General features: G+C 43.8%; 1 protein-coding gene across 2 annotated transcripts in view; it reads left to right on the top strand.

The window, feature by feature from the left end:
- The window catches only part of odad3 (outer dynein arm docking complex subunit 3), a 41,022-nt gene extending 21,630 nt beyond the window's left edge, over positions 1-19,392 (top strand). Inside the window, exons 10-13 of one of the 2 annotated variants that reach the window (XM_039772707.1) lie at positions 7,817-7,973; positions 15,406-15,561; positions 18,569-18,653; positions 18,911-19,392. In XM_039772707.1, coding sequence (XP_039628641.1) covers positions 7,817-7,973; positions 15,406-15,561; positions 18,569-18,653; positions 18,911-19,038 — 526 coding nt within the window. In that variant the 3' untranslated portion in view covers positions 19,039-19,392. Of the gene's footprint in view, positions 1-7,816; positions 7,974-15,405; positions 15,562-18,568; positions 18,654-18,907 lie in introns of both variants that reach the window. The other variant, XM_039772706.1, reaches the window with a different exon arrangement.
- The last annotated feature ends 1,622 nt before the right edge of the window (positions 19,393-21,014 follow it).

The following is a 21,014-nucleotide window of genomic DNA, read 5'->3' as shown; positions in this document are numbered from 1 at the left end:
TGAGGATAAACCTGCCTTGAATCGTCAGCCCAGCTATCTAAAATTGATTATTTCACCCACACACACTGCTAACGATGCCCGCTCTTTCCGGGCTTCTCTATCCCTGCAGTGATTGGTTTCAGGTCACATTTAGAAGACCCTGCAGTAAAAGTCATTTCAGCACCCAAAGACTTTGTCCTAGTGGGTGGAATGATCAAGATCTAAATGAAGATCTCTTTAGTTAGTTTAAAGCACAACAATTTGTTTAGTTTGAATGTCTGTGTTTTGAGGTGTGACTGGCGTACTGCAGTCTTCAGTAGTAAAAGCCTGGAGGAGATTCTTAATGCAATGCCTGTGTTTTAGCTGTCTCTCTACTGCCATCTAGTGCTGCTTCTTCTAATTCATTCGCGGACAAACAAAGATCAAGACCCAAATGAAGATTATATATAGAGATATACGAGTAATCAGTGTAACTCTGTCCACCACCCCTTTCGTTTTTCCGGCACATTGTTGACATCCGTGAGTAACAACGACGTCCTAAACTGGAAGGTGGTCTACGCATGCATGGAATTCGTGGACAAACAAAGACCAAGACCCAAATGAAGATTATATATAGAGATGTGTGTCATGCACTATAACAAAACAAACTGAAGTGCACCCTGTGTTAGTGAAATGGGTTGTGGTCCCCCGAGATCCTGAACTTTGGTTGTAAACTCAGTGATGTGACAGTAGGGCTGGCATGGTGGCACACCATGGTGCCTTATAGCTGCAGAGTCTTGGTTTCTCAGCATTGTGTTTTGCTTTGTGGGAAATGCGCATCCTCTCTGCATTTGTGTAGATGTTTCTCTCGCTACGTTGATTTTCCTCTCACATTCTGAAGATGTGCCAGTTAGTTTTTATTGTTCACCTGAAAATGTGCCTTGTAGGAGTGACTGTGCCCTGTGATGAGGCGGGCGTCCCATCCAAGGTGGGCTCCTACACTAGTCCCTCTTGCTGCTGGGATACACTGCAACATGCACAACCCCAAACGGGATTAAGGTGGTTAGATGACATATGAATGAATGGCAGTACTGTTAATGCAGGCATCAGATCGTCCTTGCTACCCTCCCTGATCCTAGCATCATTGGGACTGTCTTTGGGTTGTTTGAGTCCTACCTCTTGGGCAGATCCTGCTGCTGTGACCTGGTGAGGACAGATGACAAGGGTGCATCAGGCAAACATTAAGGTTTCCCAAGGACAGATGCAGGCCCTCTTCTCATCTCACGATACACACCCTCACTAGGCTCCATCCTCCAGTCTCATGGTTTCTCACATCAGTGCCACAGATTTTGGCAATCTGACCCAAAAATAATGAGGTGTCTTTCACAGTGACTAACATCTCATTCTCAGTCAGTGCCACGACACATAGGTGTACCCGTCATCACCTCCAGAGGACCATTCTGTATCAGCTAGATTCTCTGAATGTCTCACAGATATCTCAGCTTGGATGAAAGAGTACCGTCTTCAGCTCAACCTGGCAAAGACCAACCTTCTTGTTATCCCAGCTAGCTTGTCTATTCAACACTCCATCTGTGTTCATCTCGGCTTATTATTGCTAACACGTGCCAAGTCTGTACACATCCCTGGGGCAGTGATCGATGACCAGCGGTCCTTCACTGCCCGTACTGTAACTGTCTCTCAGTCTTGCGTATTCACTTTGTTAGAACATTTCTGACAGAGTATGCAGCACCACTGCTGATCCAGGCTTTGGCCTAGTCATGTCTGGACTACCGCAACTCTTTATTGCAATGAGTACGGCCGTGTGTCACCAAGCCACTGCAGATGATTCAAGCAGCCAAGGTGGGCACATGTCCCTCCTGTTTTCAGATTTCTACATTGTCTCCCTGAAGCAGCACACACACTGCTCACAAAAATTCAAGGAACACTTTAAAGAAATACATTAGATACATCAGATCTCAATATGAAGTTGGATATCTATACAAATAACGACAGGGCAATGTCTTAGGAACAAAAGGATGCCAAGTCTTTTAATGGAAATAAAAGTTTTCTGCCTACAGAGGGCTCAATTGTGTAGACACCCTAAAATCAGAGTGAAATGAAGATGTGGCAGGCTAGTCCATTTTTTCAAAAACTTAATTTCTGCAACTCAAAATGCTTTTCAGTATCTTGTGTGGCCCCCACGAGCTTGTATGCATGCTTGACAATGTCGGGGCATGCTCCTAATGAGACGACGGATGGTGTCTTGTGGCATTTCCTCCCAGATCTGTATGAGGGCATCCCTGAGCTGTTGTACAGTCTGAGGAGCAACCTGGCGGCGCCTAATGGACCGAAACATAATGTCCCACAGATGTTCTATTGGGTTTAAGTCAGGGGATCGTGAAGGCCATTCAATTGTTTCAATTCCTTCATCCTCCAGGTACTGCCTGCATACTCTTGCCACATGAGGCCGGGCATTGTCGTGCATTAGGAGGAAACCAGGACCTACTGCACCAGCGTAGGGTCTGACAATGGGTCCAAGGATTTCATCCTGATACCTAATGGCAGTCAAGATGCCGTTGTCTAGCCTGTAGAGGTCTGTGAGTCGCTCCATGGATATGCCTCCAAGATCATCACTGACCCACCACCAAACCAGTCATGCTAAACGATGTTACAGGCAGCATAATATTCTCCACGGCTTCTCCTGACCCTTTCACGTCTTTCACATATACTCAGGGTGAACCTGCTCTCATCTGTGAAAAGCACAGGACGCCAGTGGTGGACCTGCCAATTCTGGTATTCTATGGCAAATGCCAATTGAGCTCCCGGTGCTGTGCAGTGAGCACAGGGCGCAGTAGACATTTGGGCCCTCAGGCAACCCTCATGAAGTCTGTTTCTGATTGTTTGGTCAGAGACATTCACACCAGTGGCCTGCTGGAGGTCATTTTGTAGGGCTCTGGCAGTGCTCATCCTGTTCCTCCTTGCCCAAAGGAGCAGATACTGGTCCTGCTGATGGGTTATGGACCTTCTATGGCCCTCTCCAGCTCTCCTAGAGTAACTGCTTGTCTCCTAGAATCTCCTCCATGCCCTTGAGACTGTGCAGGGAGACACAGCAAACCTTCTGGCAATGACACGTATTGATGTGCCATCCTGGAGAAGTTGGACTACCTGTGCAACCTCTGTAGGGTCCAGGTATCGCCTCATGCTACCAGTAGTGACACTGACTGTAGCCAAATGCAAAACTAGTGAAGAAACAGTCAGAAAAGATGAGGAGGGAAAAATGTCAGTGGCCTCCACCTGTTAAACCATTCCTGTTTTGGGGTCATCTCATTGTTGCCCCTCTAGTGCATCTGTTGTTAATTTCATTAACACCACAGCAGCTGAAACTGATTAACAACCCCCTCTGCTACTTAACTGACCAGATTAATATCCCATAAGTTTCATTGACTTTATGCTATACTCTCATTAAAAAGTGTTCCTTTAATTCTTTTGAGCAGTATATTAAGTTCAAATCCTTGAAATCCTTTCAAAATATCATATCAGCATCATGAAGTCAGTGGAGTTTTAGGACAGAAGATAATATTAGTGGTTAGTATGGTGGGGTGTAATGTGAGCGCTAAATGGTAACAGTTGGCCATCTGACCCCACCAACCTCTGACACCTACCCCTTCCCATCCATCAAATGTCCCGCTGGCTTGGCCAACTCCTATGCCCCCTGTGCCCTCCGCCACTTGGAGCACATTGGTGACGTTGTCTCACCCGGCAAGCAGACTTCCACTCAATAAAAAGCAGCACAGCTCTCAGGATTAGTGGAAAAAAGCGAGAAATCAACAGGCTGCACTTGACGCCTGCCTACTGAGCAGTCGGTGGGTCAGCACCCATATATGTGGTGTGAGCTGGGGGGCTGATCGAGGCCCCCAGAGAATACAGACGTCCCTGAAAAAACGCTGACAGATTACCTTCTCATTGCTCCTTACTTTACTGGTGGCTCTGTCACGTGATGCGCCTCTCGCGCGATACTCCGCTTACTTAAAAGCCTGTACGGCACCTGTCAGAACTGGAATGGATTGTTTGCTGTTTCTCTCTCTCTGTCATCTCCGTCTTGTCATGGAGAGCATGTTTAAACTTTGGAAAAAGAGACAAATGTTTGTTTGCAGTGTTTGAATAAAGTTCCCGTCTGTACAACCTCCCGTGTTTCTGTGAAAATCTGTGACCCAAGCGTGACAATGGGGACACTTGTGAGGTGCTGCATTCCTTCACATCCACTCAGATCTGCCAGTGAATGGTATCCGACGATGCCACCTCTGCATGGCATCAAACCTCAATCCAGACTCTGTGCATGTGTAGCAACCAGCTGGTGGAATGTGCTGCCCTCCTCTACCTAAACCGCTGACTCTCTCTGTGTGTTTAAGACGTGTTTGAAGTCTCTTTCTGTTTAATTGATGGTGGCTCTGATAGGTTTTTGTACCCGAGGAACTATAACTCACTTGCTGTGAGCTCTTCACTTGTGATGATCCATTTTGTACCCTTGTCTTCTAACACTTGTTTCAGAACAGTACCCCACACTGATGTTTACTTGATTATGGTGACCTCTTTTGTAAGTTTCTTTGGATAAAAGTGTCTGGTAAGCAAATTAAAGTAAATATAAATGTCAATACTGTGCAGCAGTTGTGTGCAGGGTGTTATTCTCAGAATGGCCAGCAGGTGTCAGCGACAGACCATTCAAGTGATCTGCGCATTGGTCTCTCAGAAGCCGAGTTTGTGCTGAAATCAAGATGTTCCTGTCCCTTGTGTGTGCTTGGTGTGTGCTTGGTGTGTGCTTGGTGTGGGTGTGCCCTGCGGTGGGCTGGCACCCTGCCCGGGATTTGTTCCTGCCTTGCTCCCTGTGCTGGCTGGGATTGGCTCCAGCAGACCCCCGTGACCCTGTGTTAGGATATAGTGGGTTGGATAATGGATGGATGGATGATTCTCCCCTTTACTGTATTCCCTTTTCACTTCACCTCTCACTGCCTCACATTAGCGCTCAAGCCGTTTCTTTCTTTCGTTTATACATTGCCTTTAACTGTATGCTCTATTATAAGGCACATTCACAGTATAGTGCTGCTTCTTCTGTTTTAAATGTCTCTGCCTGTCATGCTTGTCTGTTTCCTGCCCCCTGAGCGTCTCTGGTTGGACTGATTGCTGTGAGCTGATCTTCCATACTGATTGATGATGCAAACCCACTCCCATTTGTTGTAGTTGGGGACTGAATTGTGTTTGCCATAAGTACTGGAATACAGGATCAAGCAGATCATTCACTATGAAGACACCTCTCTATTTCATTACTAGCTCACTGAGTGCAAGGGAAAAAAATAAAATGTAGTATATAAATTATTAAACAGTAAAACATTAACATGTAAGAAGTATACATTGAGCAGTACTGGAGTACTTTTGAAAGGCGCTATAACACAACAGGTGAGTAGCACTAACAGTACCTTAAACGTATTGGGATCATCTCTCGGTAGGAGAGCCCTTGTGAAAGGCGCTACACGACCGCTGTGGTACAGAAATGACATTTTCTATGCAATCCTGCAAATTGCTGCCTGACAACCTTGCACTACGTGCCTGTGATTTATCATTTAAGAGAAAAATTATTCTGAGAAACGTGGACGCTGCCCTTCCGTGCTTAACGGGCAGAAGGTCCAAACAATTCCTAAGTCCAAAACTTAACTTCTTAGATGTAAACCCTCCATCTTCTTAAAAGAATTCATCACAAAAGCAACCTTGAATGTTGCGGGGTTTTAGTGACCTGAACTCACCTTAAGGGACAGTAAGTAGTCGTGCAGCGCAATTTACAAAGAGAGTTTTGCTTCGATGGCGCTGATTACACTCATTTGTAATCATTTTCACTCTCCCAGAGGCCGAGGGGGACTTGAAGTGTCACAAACAGTGTGAGAAGAGAGGACGCCGCCTGAAACTGCGAAGCTCTCGACCTGGCAGAGCAGCCCGACATTCCGCGCCTCCCAGCGTCCACTTTGTTCTCACGACCCCTCGCTGCTGAAGGCGGTGTCGTCTTCACGTCGTTTATAGCTCGGCACAGTTAAAAAGTATTAAGACGCAAAGCTGTTTTCCTCATCTCTTCTATTATCAAGTACTGTCAATTTATAAAAAGTTATTATGTGGCAGTTTCCGCGACAGTCACGTGGATGAATAAATAAAACGTCTCTGTCAGAACGCGCCTGGCGGTGGACGGCTCAGCACTGGAGTCCAGAGAGGAGGGCTGGGAGAGGGCGACGCGGGGCGCACTTCTATGGGATAGATCGGCGTGTTTGTGTTTACTTCTTTTCAATATCAGTAAAATAACTCTCACACAAAATAATAACAATTCATAAAGACGATATAAACATGGCGTCCACAAACGAAGTGATTAGTTCCCGTATTATGTTCTGTGGTCATACGTAACTTCCGTTTCAAACGCGAAAAGAATTTTATATATATTGATAGATTTTAATCACCACAACTATCTACCAAAAACAACAAAACAAAGATTGCAGAAAAAAAAGGACCTAAAGAAATGAATGTTCAAGAGCAAACAGCACCCTCTTGTGGCATGAAGAAATTGGAGTGCACAGTGGCGCAGTGCTTCGCGTCACTGCTTCATGGAGCCAGTAGCCTGGGTATTGAGCACCAAGCGTCATGCCACTCAGCAGCACCGAGTCTCCTGAGTGGCATGGTGGCTCAATGGTTAGTACTGCAGTCTTAAAGAAGCCCATGTCCAGTCAATCTATATATATTTATAAAGGAGAGTTGGGATCCGAGAGACTGTGTTTGTGTGTTTGTAGAGGGATGGAGAGTTAAGGTAAGTGGGGGAGTCACGTGATCATCTCCCATTCACTTCATTTCGCTCCGATCTGAGCTCCGCAGCTGACGCGGTCTTGCCGTTCTTTTTCCTTACTGTTTAGTCCTCTCTCCTTTACTGATTTACTGTTTACTAGATGCAGTACTTAGTGAATAGTATTTTTTCCTGTAGTGTTTCTACTTAGTGTTTAGTAGACACGGTGTGCCGGTGTTCCCGGCGGTGTTGCCGTTTTTCCGTTTCTATTTTTTGTGCATGTTCACAAATTAGTCATAGAGAAAATTTATATACTTCGGCTCCAGGAGGACAAACCAAAAATGTTGTATGTAAAGAAGCTCAATAAGTCGCATGTAGATATATAATTATTCTAACTACAGCAACTGCAGCGAAGCGCACGAGGTCTGCTAGTATTTATATATAGGCAGGCAGCATGGTGTAGTGAGTAAGATGTTGGACTTCAAACCCGGAAATTGTAGCTTTAAATCTGCTACTGAATGCATGTGACCATGAGAAAGTCGCTTCACCTTCCTGTGCTCCAGTTGGAAAAACAAAAGAAATGCAACCACTTATATCTCAAATATTGTAAGCTGCCAAATAATAAATAATAATAAAGTGCTAGTTTTACTGTTAACTTGACGGGCGACTCTAAATTGTGTTTGTTTGAGTGATGGACTGGCTGGTGGCCTTATAGGTTTCAATTCCCCATGAGCGTGTGAATATTAAGGTTAGGTTAGGTTAGGTTTCATTACAGTTTTCTCACATCTTCCCCGTCCTGCCCAGCTTCCTACATTGCAGCCTGCACTTTGACTGTCAGGTGTTTTAGATGTTAGGATTGCCCTTCCTGTTGTGTTTGAACATTGAGCCCATTTCACCTTCTTGGACTGCCTCGCATTCATTTGGCTTCCTACCCTGGGTATGTGGCCATTTGGATGTCTGTCTCCTCTCCTTGTCACCCTGCTGTTCTTCCATCTGTTGTTCTCCACCGAAAGCTGACCCGCTCTCATTCTTCTACTCCTGTCCGCTCAGAGGCCAACAGATGTTGGAAGAGCTCGCTGCCCACCTGCAAGCTGAAGAAAAGCGTCGTGACGAAGGCAAGGAAAATGTGGAGAAGCTGACGCGCATCCTGAGCAACGTGCGGGCTGGCATCGAGCACCTGGCTGATAAAATGCAGCACGTCAAGATTGTAGGTGGTCTTCAGCTCTTTTATTGAACTAGCTCTCACTATGGGATGTGGTGGGGACTGAGATGGGTGGGATCGGGGTTGGATGTCAGACCCTTACTGTATTTAATTTAATATTCCTTCCGACAGTACAGGATGTCCGAGTGTTAGCATACAAGTAAGGTGTTACTTTAAATGTCTATTATTTAATCAGTTTGCTAATAATTCTATTCTTTATTTATTCACCTGTGGTAAATATCGCCCCCTACTGTACCACACATCAAAGTATCATATCAGCATCATGAAGTCAGTGGAGTTTTAGGACAGAAGATAATATTAGTGGTTAGTATGGTGGGGTGTAATGTGAGCGCTAAATGGTAACAGTTGGCCATCTGACCCCACCAACCTCTGACACCTACCCCTTCCCATCCATCAAATGTCCCGCTGGCTTGGCCAACTCCTGTGCCCCCTGTGCCCTCCGCCACGTGGAGCGCATTGGTGACGTTGTCTCACCCGGCAAGCAGACTTCCACTCAATAAAAAGCAGCACAGCTCTCAGGATTAGTGGAAAAAAAGCGAAAAATCAACAGGCTGCACTTGACGTTAATGGCTGCTTTTGTGTTTGGCTTTCCCCTTGACGGCAGCAGTGACATTAGTAAGTAATTGAATTTTAATGAACAGGCGGCCTCCTAATTAGACATGAAAGAGTGCATTCATGTCGCGGCATCTCGTTGAGGAGGAGAAGCAAAACAAACGCAGAAAGAACTCCGGAGGACGGCTGCACTCAAGCAAATAAATACTTTATAGTGACTTTCATTGAAGAGGCGCTCACACAGGAGAACAGGCGTTAACAGTTAGGAAATTATTACATACCAGCCATGTGCGCCCAACTACGCTGCGCGTGTTAAAGTTGTCTGTGAAGGGCTCCCTGTTTAAACGCGGCTGCCAGTCGTGAACTGGGCCCTTCGTCGCACAGCATTATGATTTTTTATAAAGGAAACAAAATTACAAAAGAAAGCCCTTGGACATTGACTCGATAGGAACGGCCTGCTCGGAATCACTGTCCGAATCGTAATCATGTGGTGGTGTGGGAGCATTTCTGCTTCTGTCCGTTCACAGACCGTCTCGTTTTCACGACGCTGTAATTTCCTCTCGCGATGTCTTTCTCTTTCTTCAATCTCGCAGGTTGCTTTGTGGCAATCCAAAGAGTAAGACAATATACACGGAGCAATGGTTATAAAAGGGGGGCACATAGGTATCCAGGCTCTTTAAAGCATGAATAGGGATCACTTCACTGACATGTGAGCAAGCCACGGTACAACTGTGAGACGCGCAGCACTCGCCCGACCTAACGTAACAATAAGAATTTCCGGAACGTGCTGTTACGTTGTCATTCATTTTACCCACTGTCTTTCTTTCATTCATATGTTACATAGGCACGTACCTTTTATCTTTGGCAATCTCATTCTCTAACCAGGCCTCAGGAGCTAACCAGCGTAACACTGTCCGCCACCCCTTTCGTTATTCCGGCACATTGTTGACATCTGTGAGTAACAACGACGTACTAAACTGGAAGGTGGTCTACGCATGCGTGGAATTCGCGGACAAACAAAGATCAAGATCTAAATGAAGATCTCTTTAGTACGGAAGCATATTAGGGCCACAGTGAAAAAAAAAATACGGACACAGCGAAAAAACAAAAAGACTAAATGTCGAGATTAAAGTCGACATTTCCACTTTATTCTATTGTTTATTTTGTCAGTAGAATGTCGCAAACTAAACTTCATCTTTAAATGAATGTTCAATTTACTAGATTTTCTCAAACCCCTTCATTAATTAATGTAGCACATTAAATGCTTTATATTAAGTGTTCCCCGACCCAGTTTTTAATCTCTATGCGCTTCTTCAACTGACTTCCTCTGCACTGAGAGGCGCAGACAGCGATCGCCGCACATCGACTTCATGATGTTCCTGCTCTATGAACATTCAGAATACTAAGAGAAATACCTGATATCTTCTTCACGATGAAATGCAATAAAGCAGGTATTAAACATGGGTGGCGGGGGGCACGGTGGCGTGGCTATAGAGCTGCTCCCTTGCATTAAGGGGTCCCCAGTTGTATGTTCAGTGTAGTACAAAGTCCCAAAAACTGGATATATGAATGGGCATCGCACAGGTTTAACTTAAATATCGTGTAAATATTGGGCTTGGTGGGTCGGAGACACGAACACAGGAGTAAATGGATGTTCTTCTGAGCGGTCTTTCTTTATTGCATGCGTGCTGTCTCTATCTGACGTACTAAACCTCCAGTTTCTATCCTTGCTTTTTCTTTCTGCACATAACCAATCACCACACGATAAACGTCTTTGTGAAATTAAAACAAGTTATAAACTTAGACCTCGGAGTTTTCAGAACTTTAAATTATTAAAGCATGTGGGGGCACGGTGCTTGCTGGGCAGGAGTTTTCAGAAATTAAAAAAAAATCTTCATTATACATGCTTAATTATGCCATCCATTCAGGGTTGCGCCCATCCCAGCAAGCATCCTGTGCGAGGCAGGAGTAAATCCTGAATGAGACGCCAACACATCGCAGGGTGAATACGTGCAACATATAAATTAGCAGGGTCAATAATACAGAACACAACCCCACATCCTACATGTCTTTGAAAGGAAACTGAAACACGCCGAGTAGACCCACCAGAAAAACATGCAAACTCAAGGCAGGGAACACCCGGGACCCCCTTGCTGCTGCGAAGCAGCAGTACAACCACCACGCCACCGTGCCCCCATATGCTTTAATACATTTTAAGTTCTGTACATTTTAAGTTTTGAAAACTCTGGGGTCTAGGTTTATAACTTGTTTTAATTTCACAAAGACGTTTATCGTGTGGTGATTGGTTATGTGCAGAAAGAAAAAACAAGGATTGGAACTGGAAGTTTAGTACGTCAGATAGAGACGGCGCGCATGTAATAAAGAAAGACCGCTCAGAAGAACATCCATTTAATCCTGTGTTCGTGTCTCCGACCCACCAAGCCCAATATTTACACGATATTTAAGTTAAACCTGTGCGATACCCATTCATATATCCAGTTTTTGGGACTTTGTACTACACTGAACATACAACTGGGGACCCCTTAATGCAAGGGAGCAGCTCTATAGCCACGCCACCGTGCCCCCCGCCACCCATGTTTAATACCTGCTTTATTGCATTTCATCGTGAAGAAGATATCAAGTATTTCTCTTAGTATTCTGAATGTTCATAGAGCAGGAACATCATGAAGTCGATGTGCGGCGATCGCTGTCTGCGCCTCTCAGTGCAGAGGAAGTCAGTTGAAGAAGCGCATAGAGATTAAAAACTGGGTCGGGGAACACTTAATATAAAGCATTTAATGTGCTACATTAATTAATGAAGGGGTTTGAGAAAATCTAGTAAATTGAACATTCATTTAAAGATGAAGTTTAGTTTGCGACATTCTACTGACAAAATAAACAATAGAATAAAGTGGAAATGTCGACTTTAATCTCGACATTTAGTCTTTTTTTTTCTTCGCTGTGTCCGTATTTTTTTTTCCACCGTGGCCCTAATACGCTTCCGTACTTTAGTTAGTTTAAAGCACAACAATTTGTTTAGTTTGAATGTCTGTGTTTTGAGGTGTGACTGGCGTACTGCAGTCTTCAGTAGTAAAAGCCTGGAGGAGATTCTTAATGCAATGCCTGTGTTTTAGCTGTCTCTCTACTGCCATCTAGTGCTGCTTCTTCTAATTCATTCGCGGACAAACAAAGACCAAGATCCAAATGAAGATTATATATAGAGATAGTGCCTATCATAGTATATGCTGTCAAACAAAAAAAATGTTAACAATTGGTCATTTTTGTATATAGCACCTTTTATCATATACAGTGGATATGGAAAGTATTCAGACCCCCTTCAATTTTTCACTCTTTGTTATATTGCAGCCATTTGCTAAAATCATTTAAATTAATTTTTCCCCTCATTAATGTACACACAGCACCCCATATTGACAGACAAAAAAAAAAGAATTTTTGAAATTGTTGCCGATTTATTAAAAATGTAAAACTGAAATCTCACCTGGTCCTAAGTATTCAGACCCTTTGCTCAGTATTTAGTAGAAGCCCCCTATTGAGCTCATACAGCCAGGAGTCTTCTTGGGAAAGATGCAACAAGTCTTTCACACCTGGATTTGGGGATCCTCTGCCATTCCTCCTTGCAGATCCTCTCCAGTTCTGTCAGGTTGGATGGTAAACGTTGGTGGACGGCCATTTGTAGGTCTCTCCAGAGATGCTCAATTGGGTTTAAGTCAGGGCTCTGGCTGGGCCATTCAAGAACAGTCAGAGTTGTTGTGAAGCCACTCCTTCGTTATTTTAGCTGTGTGCTTAGGGTCATTGTCTTGTTGGAAGGTCCCAGTCTGAGGTCCTTAGCACTCTGGAGAAGGTTTTTGTCCAGAATATCCCTGTACTTGGCCGCATTCATCTTTCCCTCAATTGCAACCAGTCGTCCTGTCCCTGCAGCTGATAAACACCCCCACGGCATGATGCTGCCACCGCCATGCTTCACTGTGGGGACTGTATTGGACAAGTGATGAGCAGTGCCTGGTTGTCTCCACACACTGAGGAGAGGCAAGACACATGACAGCCCGCATGGAGTTTGCTAAAAGACACCTGAAGGACTCTGAGATGGTGAGAAATAAGATTCTCTGGTCTGATGAGACCAACATAGAACTTTTTGGCCCTAATTCTAAGTGGTATGTGTGGAGACAACCAGGCACTGCTCATCACTTGTCCAGTACAGTCCCCACGGTGAAGCATGGCGGTGGCAGCATCATGCCGTGGGGGTGTTTATCAGCTGCAGGGACAGGACGACTGGTTGCAATCGCGGGAAAGATGAATGTGGCCAAGTACAGGGATATCGTGGACAAAAACCTTCTCCAGAGTGCTAAGGACCTCAGACTGGGACCTTCCAACAAGACAATGACCCTAAGCACACAGCTCAAATAACGAAGGAGTGGCTTCACAACAACTCTGACTGTTCTTGAATGGCCCAGCCAGAGCCCTGACTTAAACCCAATTGAGCATCTCTGGAGAGACCTACAAATGGCCGTCCACCAACGTTTACCATCCAACCGGACAGAACTGGAGAGGATCTGCAAGGAGGAATGGCAGAGGATCCCCAAATCCAGGTGTGAAAAACTTGTTGCATCTTTCCCAAGAAGACTCCTGGCTGTATGAGCTCAAAAGGGGGCTTCTACTAAATACTGAGGGTTCAAAGGGTCTGAATACTTAGGACCAGGTGAGATTTCAGTTTTTCTTTTTTAATAAATTGGCAACAATTTCAAAAATTCTTTTTTTTTTGTCTGTCAATATGGGGTGCTGTGTGTACATTAATTAATTTAAATGATTTTAGCAAATGGCTGCAATATAACAAAGAGTGAAAAATTGAAGGGGGTCTGAATACTTTCTGTACCCACTGTATGCTGTCAAATAGAGATTATTGATCATAGTGCTTAGAAATTAATGTACCGTATACAGTACAGTGTTTAGGATAAACTGAGATTACTGGATATGCAGCCTTTCACAGTATATGCTGTAATAGAGAGTAATAAATATTAATGAAATACTTAAGATGAACAATCTGGTCTTCAGTTTTTTTGTTTCTGGGGTCTCCCCAAGATAGTTTATTTATCATAAACAGTTCGTCTTCTTGTGTTGTCTTTCAAAGAAGATGCACTCAGATATTGGTTTAAAAATCAGTTAATGTAATCATTGACTATTTGTTTTTTTATTGTCCCCCTTTTTTGTGTGCCATCAGAAAGATACTGAAGCAGCAAGTCTTTGGCTCATATAGCACCTTTCACTTTACAAACAGTCATTTCAGTCACACTCAATGGCTCCCCTGTATGAGGGTGAAGGTTTTGTAATGCGGATGTGCGAGATCGGACCAGACATTCTGGAAAGACAGGGTCTTTTATCACAGCGGCCGCATTTACTTTTGGCAAGCAGTCTGGAAAGGATTCTGTGTGTAACAAAGTTTTAAAAAAAGGGATGCGGGTATGAAATGCTGACCTCAATAAATCATAAAACTGATAAGACTCCAAAAGTGTAGGTGGTGTGATCAGCTCCCTTTTTGGGAGTTTCTCTTTTATTCCTAGGATAGATGATATGAGGAATGATAAATGGCCTTACTCAATGGCCTCATGTTCCATCAGATCCTGATCTGGAGGTCCGCACTTTACATTTAGAGGCCCCTGAACTTGCCATTCATATTGTTCACTCTCATTCGTTGTCTTCTCTGTGTGGCTTTACAGTGCAGAAGGGGTTCCACCTGCTGGCTAAGCACAAAGTTGCAGATCTAAAGGAGTTTTCTAACTTCTAGTCTGGTCATTTGTTTCTTCTCCCTGCGCAAATCATATAGAAATACGGAAATAAATGTACTGCATAGAAACATAAAGGCTCGGGTCCAAATGTAAAACTGGCCCCTTGTCTGAACCTGAGCGGCTAAGTTAACTTTCTAGAGCAGCAGAAACAGCTGAACCATAGCTAAGACGATTTTAATGGCTTGCACTAGGATGGTAAAATAATTGTAATATAACTTTCACTAACATATGATGGCTTGGGATTTAGATCACTATTAAAGTCACTATATAAAATCACAAAGTTGAGTCCCAAACCAGTAGCCCATTGACTGAAGCAGACTGAGTCCATTAACCTGCCAGAGTTCACACTATAGTGCAAGTCTGAAGTGGCATAGTCTGGCATATAATCAAAAGCTGCAGTCATTACCCCTGCTCCAGTAGTACCCTACTCCGGTGTCAAAGGCACTATATCAAGCTGTAATGATGAGCCCGCTTGGCTAACTCACATTTTAGAAATACAGAATCAAAGGTACAGTATGCTCAAAGCACGCCACAGTGAAAGGTGCTATATAAAACCCAAAGCAGCAGTTCCCACCAGCAGCTCATTGCATGTGCCAGAGTGAGTGAATTCGTCTGCCAGGGTTCACGTATCAGAAGGATGGTGAAAGTCGCTCTACAGAATCTCATTCTTCAGCCTGCATTGACTTGATATTTTTATGAAAACACAAGGAGCAGTCTGTATCAACGGTTCATTGTCAATTTAACGGCTCGGGCTCACATTGTATTGCGCATTTAAATGGTTTGGACGGTGAAAGGCACTATATAAAACTATGAGATTCGGTCTCCACAGTAATTCATTGAGTTCACTTGTCAGAGCCACATTGTAATGTACTTTAGGATAGTAAAGGGCACTAGATAAAACCACAAGGTTCAGTCCTCACCACTGCCTCCCCACATCTCACCATATTGGATTTTGAGTTTTCGCTCCTTTTCACCTCTGACAGGCATCTCTCATTACCAAGAAACAGTTGATTCTGTTCCTCAAATGTGTGCCACTAATTGTATTTCTTTATGCTTTCCCTCAGCCAAGGAGTCACCTACCGACAGTCCAGCTGCCCCCTTCCTCTGAGGAGTATGTCCTGGACCTCCTGTCGATCTCGGAGCAAAAGCTGCTGCAGCTGATGGAGGAACTTCAGGGCAAAGACCTGGCGGTGGTCTTGAAGGAAATGGAAGAAGAGGAGGTGAGGGTCAATACTTGGAAATGGGCAAATCTGAAGTGTAGGAGTACCTTTGACACTTTCCTTTCCATCCATCCATGTTCTTGAAATGCTTATCTAAGTGCAGGGTTGCAGAGCAGCTGGGGCCTATCCCAGCACTTGGGCACAGGGCATGAAGAACCCCTAAACAGGGTGCCAGTCGATCACAGAGTGAACAGACGCAAAGGCCAATTTAGCAAATGCAGTTCACCTGACTGGCATGTCTTTGGACTGTGGGAGGAGCCCGCGGCGCCCGGAGGGAATGCATGATGGGCAGAGGGAGTACATGGGATGTGAACCCTGGTCTCCTAACTGCCAGGCAGTAGCGCTCTCCCTCTGCCACTGCACCGCTTTTATTAATTTTGACAATTTAGGTTCAATGGGAAGATAGAGAACAGAAGTAAATGTGAGGTGAAAATCGATAAACATTCCAAAATGCACATTATTAACAAATATTTGAAGATATTTGATTTGAGGCACAATAGAGCTGACGTTCAGATAGCAGGCTACAAGAGAGTCAATATTAGCGAGGCTGGGGTTTTCTGGGCCAGTGACAATCACTGATCTCGTGCTATTAGAATTGGCCGATTCCGATGGCCATTATGAGTTCTTTTCTTTATCTTTTCATATTGTCGTGTGGTAGCCTCATGTTCCATTTTTACAATTAAACTGCAGACCACAGGTGCTTTGTGCTCATTTTTATTAGCAAAATGAAATTAAGTAGGCTTATTGTTCAGTGCCCATCAAAAATACAAAACTTTAACAAACATGTTTTATTATTGTACAAAAAAAACGAATCCATTACAAATAGGCCAGCAGAGAAAATTAAAATTCTTGTCATAATTACAAGCCACCATTCCAACAAAATATTCATAAGAATCAAGTATCCATAACAAATATTTATATTTATCAAGAGAACACAAAGCTGATGGGAGTATAAAAATGGAACAGACGGGGGACTGGGGGGGTTCAGAGCACGATAATTTGAACCAAAGTCGGCCCCCCTTTTCACTAACCTGTTTTATTTGCCCCGCACTATCATTAGACGTCGACGTAATTCAGTGGTAAACCTGAAAGGTTGGATGCCCGATTGCCATCTTAAATATGTTATTTGAACTCCTGTGACGAGAACAGGCCCTTCAACCCAAAATGTTCGCCGGTCCCTTTCTGCAGGATTCTTCAGAACACTGACTCTGGATTTGAAGGTCACCACAGTCCTGATGTCCACCACACTATGTGGTCACTTATTCCATCTGTCTGTGGTTCTCCAAAAGAAGAAACACTTTGTAACATTTGGGGGAAACTTGCCCACAGTTTCCAGCTGTGTCTCAGTGTCTACATGATTGGCAGCAGGCTTAGGAATTGTCAGAAAATGGCAGCAACCAAAAAACAAAACGGTGTGCCCAAAATAATGATAAAAATAACGTTAGTAAAAATAGTAACGTCAAAAAGCATATATAACAACCGGGAGTATAAAAGTGCCGGCGTTTCAGGTCTTCATTTTCCCACACAGCTGCTCTTCTACACTCACCTCAAATATTATTAGGAGCACCTGTTCAATTTCTCATTAATGCAGTTATCTAATCAACCAATCACATGGCAGGTCCTTCATTTAGGGGTGTGGTCCTGGTCAAGACAATCTCCTGAACTCCAAACTGAATGTCAGAATGGCAAAGAAAGGGGATTTAAGCAATTTGGAGCGTGGCATGGTTGTTGGTGCCAGACGGGCCGGTCTGAGTATTTCACAATCTGCTCAGTTACTGGGATTTCCACGCACAACCATTTCTAGGGTTTACAAAGACTGGTGTGAAAAGGGAAAAACATCCAGTATGCGGCAGTCCTGTGGGCGAAAATGCCTTGTTGATGCTAGAGGTCAGAGGAGAATGAATGGGCTGACTGATTCAAGCTGATAGAAGAGCAACTTTGACTGAAATAACCACTCGTTACAACCGAGGTCTGCAGCAAAGCATTTGTGAAGCCACAACACGCACAACCTTGAGGCGGATGGGCTACAACAGCAGAAGACCCCACCGGGTACCACTCATCTCCACTACAAATAGAAAAAAGAGGCTACAATTTGCACGAGCTCACCAAAATTGGACAGTTGAAGACTGGAAAAATGTCGCCTGGTCTGATGAGTCTCGATTTCTGTTGAGACATTCAAATGGTAGAGTAAACAGAATGAGAACATGGATCCATCATGCCTTGTTACCACTGTGCAGGCTGCTGGTGGTGCTGGTGTAATGGTGTGGGGGATGTTTTCTTGGCACACTTTAGGCCCCTTAGTGCCAATTGGGCATCGTTTAAATGCCACGGGCTACCTGAGCATTGTTTCTGACCATGTCCATCCCTTCATGATTCTCTGATGGCTACTTCCAGCAGGATAATGCACCATGTCACAAAGCTCGAATCATTTCAAATTGGTTTCTTGAACATGACAATGAGTTCACTGTACTAAAATGGCCCCCACAGTCACCAGATCTCAACCCAATAGATCATCTTTGAGATGTGGTGGAACGGGAGCTTCGTGCCCTGGATGTCCATCCCACAAATCTCCATCAACTGCAAGATGCTATCCTATCAATATGGGCCAACATTTCTAAAGAATGCTTTCAGCACCTTGTTGAATCAATGCCACGTAGAATTAAAGCAGTTCTGAAGGCGAAAGGGGGTCAAACACCGGATTAGTATGGTGGTCCTAATAATCCTTTAGGTGAGTGTAATTTCAATGACCTCTGAACCCCTGCTGCACGGGATGACAATTTTTTTTGTCATCTATAGATGCTCATTTGGCAGGCAAAGAATTTAGAATAACCCTGAACATTTTTTCTTCTTCTGATTTCTCCAAGTTATCTCTATTCTTGTACGCAGTCCACACTGGGTTGGGTGGGCTAATGTGGACTTGAACCTCCTTTTCACGCCATGTCAGTGAGGTGCACATAGCACAGTGGATAGAAGACCCTCTTATTTCTCATACTGTCATGTCTTTCAGTTCCATGCGAGTATTGAAGGGAAACTGCCAGCTTCCAACATGAGGATCAAGCTGCCAGAGGCCCAGAAGCAAGACCTCTATGACGGTGAGTTGAGTCCCTGCTTTAGGATACCTGCATATCTGTCAGTTACTCTTTATTCTGTACAGCACCTTACCCAGCCTGCACCATTATGAGAAATTTTATATCATCCATCGGTATCTGATATCCTTAAAGTGGTCTCCTTCTCAAGGGTCTCATTTCACTGTGCTGCATTACTTGGGTTCTACTGGGCAGTGAAAATGTTTGTGTCCCTCTCATACGGTTCTTTACTTGATGTCTTCATTCTGTTTTATTTCCAGAAGATGATGAGAGTGATGATGATGAAACTGACGTGATCACCCGCAGTACGCTGAAGCAGCAGTCCCAGCAGATCATTGACTCTCGGACTAAGAGGAAGACCCGAACCAAGAAGAAGAAGGGCAAGCAGTAGAGCTGCCATATGATAGGATTGATGGAAAAATGGCAGAGATTAGTCAAAGGGTAATGAACCCCAGGGGCTGCGCTCTCTGGAGTTTTAATAGAGTTCAGATAATGAGCTTTAATGGTGATTGACAATAGAAAATTGAAAAAAGAGAACTGATAAGAGTTTGCATTTTATTTTATAAAATTACAGTAACCTGTCAGGTTTTGTGTTATTTAAAAATGTCCATGTAATCAAGTTATGTGTTTATCTCTCTTATATAGAAAGATGCGAAAGGCACTAACTATTGTATGCAGTGCCTTTACATACTGTATGTGTATATCTGATAGATGGATGAGATGAAAGGCACTATATAATAAATAGATAATTATATAGTGCCCTATCTATCTATCTATCGATCTATCTATCTATCTATAATGTAGCACCTTTCACCTATCTATCTATCTATCTATCTATCTATCTATCTATCTATCTATCTATCATGTAGCACCTTTCACCTATCTATCTATCTATCTATCTATCTATCTATCTATCTATCTATCTATTATATAGTGCCTTTCATCTATCTATATATTATATAGTGCCTTTCATCCCATCCATCCATCTATCTATTTATCTATCTCTATCCATCTATCTGTCTATCATTATACATTTTCTTTCTTTTCTATCTGAGCTTGCTAGTATGAATTATAAGAGTCTCACTCTATAAATGTATATTTATACTAAGGTGATAATGAGGTGCTTATAAAGAATAAACTGATTTGTTTGAGGCATATGTTGTGGCATTAGATCGACCCGCCTTTTTATTTTGTAGGTCTCCCAGATCTAGAGTTGTTTGTGTTGAGTTCATCGGCGTGTGGTGTGAGGGGGCCCTACTATGGTGGTACAGCACGCAGTGCAGATCTGGTTCTTGTGGGGGCACAAGGCAGGGACAATGTCCATTTCAGGGTGAGCACACACACACATACATTAGGGAATGTCTATCAGTGCTAATTCACCTGTTCTGCATGTTGTTGGACTGTTGGGGAAAACACAGACATGCACAGGGAGAACATGTAAACTCCATGGAGGGAGCATTATGGATGTTAACCCTGGTCTCCTTGCTGGTTACTTGCTACCATTGCGCCATCGTGCCACTCTCCAGCTCCATGGTGGGGTTATTTGCAGAGAATGGAGATGTGTAAGTCTTTTGTGTCAACCATCAGAAGGCTCAGATGGAGTCTACCATGCAAAGTGAAACAGATGGGGAGCCTAACAATTGTGGCCATGAAAGGTGAAATGTTGGCATATTTGGTGTATTCGTACTGTGCCCTTGGCCTGGTCTTGTCTTCTGCCTCTTTTATTTGCTCAGATTATTATATCCAGTGCCCACCTGTTCCCTTTGACTTGTGCCGATACCTAAAACGCTTCTTTTCCAGTCTCTGCTTATGTTCACAGCTCTGCTCTGTGTTCGTTCTTTGTCACTTTATTTACAAAACAATGAAAACTTCCTTTGCTTTGTTGCATTTTGAAATGAATGAAGGCTTGCGTGTTTTGTTTTTTTGTTTTTTGATCAGATAACAGAATGCCAACGGGACACTTTCTACCGTGGCACTGACAAAGTTAAGGCGTGGAGCTGCCATCCAGTGTTAGAAGCAAAAGACAAGTACATTACAGAGTCATTAAAGCAGTCTACGGGGAAGATTTAGAGGGGTCTTCAAATGCTAGGTATGGGCTTATGAGTCCTCAAGGTTACTGGGACCCCAGCTTCGATAACATTTCACCTGATAGAAAACTGACCCTCCATGTATCGTTCATTTGCTTTTTTCCCTTTTCTATGTCCTCTTCGTCCTTTGACCTCTCAGATTCACTGACTGATTTCTTTTCTAAAAATCAGCTCTGTAACGCCCTTTGAATTTGCGCCCTTGACGGAAGCCGATGAATTGATTTGATTTGTCTTTATTACCCATTTGAAGCACTCATACGCATGAATCTGGTGCGGATCC

This window comes from Polypterus senegalus, chromosome 12, assembly GCF_016835505.1.
Source record: "Polypterus senegalus isolate Bchr_013 chromosome 12, ASM1683550v1, whole genome shotgun sequence".
Taxonomy (NCBI): Eukaryota; Metazoa; Chordata; class Cladistia; order Polypteriformes; family Polypteridae; genus Polypterus; species Polypterus senegalus.
This window is presented reverse-complemented; position numbering and strand designations above follow the sequence as displayed.